Source organism: Eriocheir sinensis, chromosome 51 (genome assembly GCF_024679095.1).
Source record: "Eriocheir sinensis breed Jianghai 21 chromosome 51, ASM2467909v1, whole genome shotgun sequence".
Lineage (NCBI taxonomy): Eukaryota > Metazoa > Arthropoda > Malacostraca > Decapoda > Varunidae > Eriocheir > Eriocheir sinensis.
In genome coordinates, this window is record NC_066559.1 from 6,735,610 (window position 1) to 6,744,195 (window position 8,586).

General features: G+C 48.8%; 1 protein-coding gene across 2 annotated transcripts in view; it reads right to left on the bottom strand.

Annotated features, from left to right (window-relative positions):
• Window positions 1-1,576, bottom strand: part of LOC126982603 (uncharacterized) — a 13,954-nt gene extending 12,378 nt beyond the window's left edge. For both annotated transcript variants that reach the window (XM_050834794.1, XM_050834795.1), the window contains exon 1: window positions 352-1,576. In XM_050834794.1, the coding sequence (XP_050690751.1) occupies window positions 352-1,044 (693 nt within the window). In that variant the 5' untranslated portion in view covers window positions 1,045-1,576. The remainder of the gene's footprint in view (window positions 1-351) is intronic.
• Between the last annotated feature and the right edge of the window lie 7,010 nt (window positions 1,577-8,586).

The following is an 8,586-nucleotide window of genomic DNA, read 5'->3' on the forward strand; positions in this document are numbered from 1 at the left end:
CCCACTTGGAAACGGTGGAAAGATATGTGGGAGCGATGAGGTAAAATGAGGCCTTATGGGGGCGGCAAGATGGTATTAGGAGTAATTAATAACTTTTTGTCTTTTACAAAATCTGAACGACAAAATCTGTCACAAGCACTAAGGAACATGCCTTATAGATAATAAAACCAAAATCACAAATATAATCGAGAGTATGGCTTTAGTTTGTTACGTAGTCCGAAGTTGGAGTGTGAAAGGCTGGGGGGCGCTGGAAACTCACCTTGGATCCAAGGGGGCGCCAGCCTGGAGAAGTTTGGCAACCGCTGACTCAGATGAATAATTTCGATGAATAATCGAGTATACCACACTAACCTGATATTTGACCACGTAGTGGAGCTCTTCGTCTGTTCTGGCAAGAAACGCAAAAAAGAGATTCCTAATTTTAGAGTCTCCCATGAAGAAGGTCCATAAGGTGCCATCCATTTTCAGCCTCTCCCTGAAGCACGCGGTGGCAGAGGCGGGGTCAGCATAGGTCGCTATTTGACACGGCACGTAGGGCAGCAGCCCACCGGCGGCGCCGATCCTGGTGGTGGTGGTGACCGTCGGGACGCTGCCCTCACCCCCTGCCTGACGGGCCAGCACGGAGGGAAGGAGGGCGGCCAGCGGGGAGTAATCTGCCGTGGACGCTCCTGACGGCGAGTTTCTCTTCAGGAGCAGCTGCCGCACCGCCCCAGCTGCCGCGGCAGAGCTGCCGGGGCCGGGGACCGGGCCGGCTCTGGGGCCAGAGGGTGCCCGCGCCCTCCAGTCTCCACTGAACTTGTGAGGAGGCGAATACCCTTGAAGGTCGTGTATGAAGAGGCTGACGTTGGCTGCCTGGCGGCGGGCGACGTCCGTGACGGTGAAGAGGGCGCGGCAGGACGGAGTGTCAGGCCCCGTGCCGCCCCGCCCCGGCTGTCGCTTGGCTTCACCGGCCTTAAGGAAGCTGCTGCACACCTGCGTAGCCACCAGGTACACCGCGGCGGCGGGGCAGACATACCTGAGGACGCGTCGTGCCAAATCATTCATGGCTTAACCTAATCTTCTCGAACTGATTAGAAACTCCCTCGCCGATGCTTATTGTGTACGTGTCAGCTACATCGCCACCGCCGCGGTGTAGGAAGTGCTATATTCGGCATCTCGCCCCTTTTCCTGGTTTTATTTTAAGATCACAAACTCCCTGAAGGTAACTTTTTTTTTTTTTTTTTTTGTATGCAGTATTGTGGAGCTTCATTTTCGACCGTGTGTGTGTGTGTGTGTGTGTGTGTTTGTGTGTGTGTGTGTGTGTAATTCACCTCTTGGTCTGCTGCGGGTCTCTCTCGAGACAACCAGCCGTTCCCCTACGGAAGAGCACAGAGCTCGATTACCGATCTTTGGGTAGGACTGAGACCACTCACACACAACACACCGCGACAACGAGGTCACAACTTCTTGCCTGACGTCGCGCACCTACTCACTGCTAGGTGAACAGGGGCTACACGTGAAAGAAGATAAACCCAACTTATCTTCCGGCCGGGGAATTGAACCCCGGTCCTCCTGGTTGTGAGGCAGACGCTCTTCCCCTGAGCTACCGGGCCGTGTGTGTGTGTGTGTCACCTCGTTAGTGTAGCTGCTCTTATCTTTAAAATAGCAGGTGTGCTTTTGTGAAAAGAGTAGCCATTTTGCTAGTTGATGAATTGATAAATTTCTCTCGTGTTATTCTTGAACTCGACAACACTTCCTTCTGCCTGTGCTTGCAGCGGCTGTCCGTTCGATTATTGCGACCGGATCTTTCTTTTCATCGTCCTTGATTTTTTAGTGTTATATTTTTTGTATATTTGTGAGCTCTCCACAAAGGTTCAGATGGAGCAAGACATCAATATAAACAATATACTTTTATTTTATACATTCGACTAAATGAAACTGGATCATTTTTTGACATATCTTTTCAAGAAATACTTTCAAGTTGAGTGTATGAAATGGGTTCAACTGATCATACGACGATACTTCCATCTCGCGGCAGATTGTGAAGATCAGAAAGAGATCAATTCATGATAAAAATATTTTTCATGACTGTCATGAGTTGCAATGCTCATATAATCTTTCTGAAAGGACTCTACCTTTGAAGACACCAGGTCTTTTTCTTTCTCTCCATCACTTTATTACAGCACAGCCCCTCGAGGCCTCCCTGGTGCATCCCATACGTAGCCACAATACAGCCCCGCGAGGCCCCTCCGCTGCGTCCCTCACGTCAGGCACAACACAGCCCCGCGAGGCCTCCCTGCTGCGTCCCTCACGTCAGGCACAACACAGCCCCGCGAGGCCTCCCTGCTGCGTCCCTCGCGTTAACCACAACACAGCCCCTCGAGGCCTCCCTCCCTGCTGCGTCCCTCGCGTTAGCCACAGCAGTCCCTCGAGGCCTCTCCACTGCGTCCCTCGCGTTAACCACAGCACAGCCCCTCGAGGCCTCCCTGCTGCGTCCTTCGCGTTAGCCACAGCACAGACCTTTGAGGCCTCCCTGCTGCGTCCTTCGCGTTAGCCACAGCACAGACCTTTGAGGCCTCCCTGCTGCGTCCTTCGCGTTAGCCACAACACAGACCTTTGAGGCCTCCCTGCTGCGTCCTTCGCGTTAGCCACAACACAGACCTTTGAGGCCTCCCTGCTGCGTCCTTCGCGTTAGCCACAACACAGACCTTTGAGGCCTCCCTGCTGCGTCCTTCGCGTTAGCCACAACACAGACCTTTGAGGCCTCCTTGCTGCGTCCTTCGCGTTAGCCACAGCACAGACCTTTGAGGCCTCCCTGCTGCGTCCTTCGCGTTAGCTACAGCACAATCCCTCGCGTCCCCCCAGCACTGAGTTGCACACCAGGTTGAGCAGCATCGTGACCTGGTCACCCAGGGTGACGGTGCCCGCGTGGTTGTCGTCATAACACCTGAGGAAGGCGCTGGTGTACAAAGAGTGATGTGCCAGTCCACTGTGGAACAGCTCCTCACATTCGCTGTTCTCCGCCAGGCTCAGCGGCAGACTCGTGTCCCACCACCACACTCCGCCGTCAACCGCCCTGGGCACCAAGTGGTCTTGGTGCCCTGCGTCGCGAAGGCTTACTGTTTCTTTCGCAAACTTCTCTGTGGGTGAATCAGGCGGTTCCAAAGGATGGCGTTGCGGTGGCTGCTGCTTCAGGTGGTGTAGGAACGCTGCCTCGCTCCACTCAAACATTGGGTCACCGTACGGGATGCTGAAGAATAGTTTTATAGGACTCTTCCAAGCGTGGGCTTTGTATCTGCTCTGGGGCGTCACCACCACCCGAGCCCTCTGACTGACCTGAGAGAGAGAGAGAGAGAGAGAGAGAGAGAGAGAGAGAGAGAGAGAGAGAGAGAGAGAGAGAGAGAGAGAGAGAGAGAGAGAGAGAGAGAGAGAGAGAGAGAGAGAGAGACTGTCATTATACATGTATGTTTTGTTTAGTGTATATTTTCATTCAGAGTTTAAAATGTAGTCCAGTGTGCTTTATAGATTTCAACTGTTTTAGTTATTTTTATTTGTTTATTTGTTTTTAACGTGTTTTTTGTGTGTTTTATTCGTTTTAAGTGCTGTATGTTTTGTGGTGCTAAGTGTTATTATTACCTTGTACGTATTCTGCGTTTTTGCCTTGTGTATATTTTCATTCTGAATTTTAAAGAAATGCTAGTTTTTGGACCATTTTGTTAAATAGAGATTGATGCGTTTTTTGTAAGTTGTGGTCAATAAATATCTATCTCTCTATCTATCTATGTATTTTTTTCAGGTATTACATCGAGAGACTGGAACTCAGCGTCGTGGGTTAGCGGAAAGACAAAAAGAATAAGAAAGGATTAGGGTAGACAACGTCATACGCAGAACTGCTACTCATCTCCCCTCTGACTCCTTTATGCCTGTTATTAAAATTCCTAAGAATGATGTTTTCTGTGCCCTCTCTGGCCTCAACCCTCAGAAGGCTTATGGGCCTGATGGAGTGCCTCCTATTGTACTTAAAAACTGTGCTTTTCTGATGACACCCTGCTTGGTCAAACTCTTTCGTCTTTGCCTTTCAACATCTACCTTTCCTTCCTGCTGGAAGTTCGCCTACATACAGTTTGTTCCTAAGAAGGGGACCGTTAAAATCTCTTAAACTACCGTCCTGTAGCTTTACTTTCCTCGCTTTCTAAAGCTTTTGAGTCAATCCTTAACCGAAAGATTCATAAGCATCTTTCCACTTCTGACCTTATCTCTGATCGCCAGTATGGGTTTCGCAAGGGGCGTTCTACTGGTGATCTTCTTGTTTTCTTAACTAGCTCCTGGTCATCTTCTCTAAGCCGTTTCGATGAAACTCAGTTGTGCTAGACATATCGAAAGCTTTCAATAGAGTCTGGCACAACTCTTTGCTTTCTAAACTACCTTCCTGCGGATTCTATCCCTCTCTCTGTACCTTTATCTTCAGTTTCCGTTCCGGCGTTCTATCTCTGCTGTAGTAGACGGTCACTGTTCTTCTCCTAAACCTATCAACAGTGGTGTCCCGCAGGGCTCTGTCCTGTCTCTCACTCTCTTTCTGATATTCATCAATGATCTTCTTTCCACAACAAATTGTTCTATCCACTTGTTCGCCGACGACTCAACTTTGCATTATTCAACTTCTTTCAACTGAAGACCTCCCAACAGGAATTACAAGACTCCAGACTGGAGGCTGCAGAACGCCTAACCTCAGACCTTGCTATCATTTCCGAATGGGCCAGAAGAAACCTGGTGTCCTTCAACGCCTCAAAAACTCAATTTCCCCACCTATCAACTCGACACAATCCTCCAAACACCTATCCCTTATTCCTCGACAACACTCAGCTGTCACCTTCTTCTACAGTAAACATTCTCGGTCTATCTCCTTAACTCAAAATCTTAATTGCAAACTTCACATCTCTCTCACTAAATCAGCTTCCTCGATGTTGGGCGTTCTGTATCGTCTCCGCAAGTTCTTTTCCCCCGCACAGTTTCTATACATATACAGGGGCCTTGTCCGCCCTCGTATGGAGTATGCATCTCACGTGCGGGGAGGCTCCACACACAAAGCTCTCTTGGACAGAGTCTACTCGTAAGGCTCTTCGTCTCATTAACTCCTCTCCTCTTACTGATAGTCTCCTACCTCTTAAATTTCGCCGCCGTGTTGCCTCTCTTTCTATCTTCTATCGATATTTTCACGCTGACTGCCCCTCTGAACTTGCTAACTGCATGCCTCCCCCCCCTCCCGCGACCCCCCTGCATACTACTTTCTGCTCAAGCTCATCCCTATACTGTCCAAATCCCTTATGCAAGAGTTAACCAGCATCTTCACTCTTTCATCCCTCACGTTGGTGAAGTTTGGAACGGTCTTCCTTCATCTGTATTTCCTACTGCCTACGACTTGAAATCTTTCAAGAGGAGAGTATCAGGACACCTCTCCTCCCGAACTTGACCTCTCTTTTGGCCACTAATCTCTGAACTTTTTTATAGGAGCAGTGATTTGCGGGCTTTTTTTCCATTATTGTCTTTTTTTTTTTGCCCTTGAGATGTTAACTATAAAATAAAAATAAAGTACACTCCCGATTAAAGCAAGGCTCATTTGTCGACCTCTGGGTACTGGGACTTTACATACCACACGCCCCATCCCAGCAACCATTCCTTGTCAGCGGAAAAATCCCGGCCTGAGCGGGCCTCGAACCTCCACGTGCCAGGCCGCAATGCCTGGCAGTGCAGAGCTTTAACCACTGAGCTATCGGAGTTTTTATTTGTGTGTTTATGTGTGTGTGTGTGTGTGTGTGTGTGTGTGTGTGTGTGTGTGTGTGTGTGTGTGTGTGTGTGTGTGTGTGTGCTTGAGTGCATGCGTGGCGTACCTACCTACCTGCTTGCATGCGTTTGTCCGTGTGTGCTTGCGTACGTGCGTGCGTGTTTGCATACGTGCGGGCGGGCGTGCGTGCATGCGTGTGAATTACTTTTTAATAGTATTAAAACAACTGTCACGAGCCTGATTCACCTGCTGCAGGAGAGGCATCACCACCTTGTGCACATCCCACAGGAAGCCGAGGACATCGTGCACGTACAAGAAATCAGTCTTCAGACTCATTCTTAGAGTCATCCACGACGAGTAACCTGAGAATGGAGCGGAATGGGATGAATAAAATAGGGCTTTCAAAGGGTGAATAATTAAAGGTCATATCCATGGTATTTTAAAAGTCTAATCAATGGAGGGCGTTTAGGAGTGACAGGAGGTGGTTGTAAAAATGTTCCTCTCTAATATTAACAGTTTAAATTCATTTGTGTTTTATTCGTTCTCTTTTCCTCAGCCAGCAACTCAAATTTGTGTTTACACAACACAGTAGGAATCCAGTAATTTATTATATAATCATTTCAGTCTAGCTACTTGAATTTAGCCGTCTTTAATTTTTTTCTCTATCTTTTCAAGGAACTAAGAAAGATGGTGTGAATATTGGCAACCATAAGAAATTTGTCAGCAAGGAACGATCGGACGACCTTGGCGAATGATGAAGCTTCTTGTGTGACGGCTGCTCGGCAAAGTACACTGAAAAATGTATTCATGATGCAGCAGTAGATTGTCTGTTTGTAATAGATAAAGAGATTAATTGATCACAATCTCCTGGAATGCCATTACTGATAGCTTTACAAGAGCAGTTGCTGTCTACAAGAGGAACAGTTACTCTAACACCTTGGACGTTTAGGCGAAGACATTATTGAATGATTATGTTTGCAGAAGAATTCAAAGCCATACAGTATTATGGGGATTCAAAAGGTGCTTTGGAAATTCACAAAGACGTTTACTCACGTAAAAGTTAATGACATGAAAAGAACGTGTGTGAGTACTTAATGACATGAAACGAACGTCGGTGAGTACATGTTGTGTGGCAGCGTGTGTCAACCCACCCAGCACCAGCAGGTGCGGCGCCGCCTCCAGTCCCGCCGCCCACCGCGCCAGCTGTCGCATCTCCGCGCTGCTCTTAGTCTCTGATACCGTCATTCCACTAAATTGACTGAACCTGTGCACCAAAAACAGCAGAACACAGAACATGTCGTTAGGCAGTGACACAGTGAAATACGAGTATATAATGCTTTTGCATAATTCCCCCCACCAACCCCCCCCCTCTCTATCTCTCTCTCTCTCTCTCTCTCTCTCTCTCTCTCTCTCTCTCTCTCTCTCTCTCTCTCTCTCTCTCTCTCTCTCTCTCTCTCTCTCTCTCTCTATATATATATATATATATATATATATATATATATATATATATATATATATATATATATATATATATATATATATATATATATATATATATATATATATATATATATATATATATCCTCCCACCACCCCACCCACACACACACACACACACACACACACACACACACACACACACAGAAAAGCTTACTGAAAGGAGATAAGCAGTCCGGGCAACTGTTCTGTGGATGCGTCGATGTCCATTTTTAGCTTGGTGTGTTTCCAGTCCAGTACAGAAAAGGGCACGCTCATGTTCTATGAAGGCAGAGTTATTCAGAGTGAGGCGCCGAGGCGCTGACATCTCTTTTGATAGTTCCTCAAATATCAGCATATCAAATTTCAAAAGTCCGTTGTTATCGACTCAGATCAATAATATCAATGAACAATCGAGTATACCACACTAACCTGATATTTGATCACGTAGTGGAGCTCTTCGTCTGTTCTGGCAAGAAACGCAAGAAAAAGATATCTAATCTTAGAGTCTCCCATGAAAAAGATCCATAAGGAGTCATCCTTTCTCAGCCTCTCCCTGAAGCAGGTGGTGGCAGAGGCAGGGTCAGCATAGGTCGCTATTTGACACGGCACGTAGGGCAGCAGCCCACCGGCGGCGCCGATCCTGGTGGTGGTGGTGGTGGTGGTGAGCGTCGGGGCGCTGCCGTCACCCCCTGCCTGGCGGGCCAGCACGGAGGGAAGGAGGGCGGCCAGCGGGGAGTAGTCTGCCGTGGACGCTCCTGACGGCGAGTTTATCTTCAGGAGCAACTGCCGCACCGCCCCAGCGGCCGCGGCAGAGTTGCCGGGGCCGGAGCCGGGGCTGGGGCCGGGGCCGGTGCCCGGGGGTGCCCGTGCCCTCCAGTCTCCACTGAGCTTGTGAGGAGGCGAATACCCTTGAAGGTCATGAATGAAGAGGCTGACGTTGGCTGCCTGGCGGCGGGCGACGTCCATGACGGTGAAGAGGGCGCGGCAGGATGGAGTGTCGGGCCCCGTGCCGCCCCGCACCGGCTGGCGCTCGGCTTCACCGGCCTTAAGGAAGCTGTTGCACACCTGCGTGCCCACCAGGTACACCACGGCGGCGGGACAGACATACCTGAGGACCCTGAGGACTCGTCGAGTCAAGATTTTCATAACGTAACCAAGTCTCTTAGTGACACGAAACTTCTGCAGATGCTTGTTGAGTACATATACGTGTCAGCTCCATCTTCGCCGCCTCGGTGTATGAAGTTCTATATTCGGCATCTCGTCCCTTTTCCTGTTTTATATTTAGATCGGAAACTCCCTGATGGTAATACTATTTTTCCGCATTGCAGCTTTCTGTATCCATGATA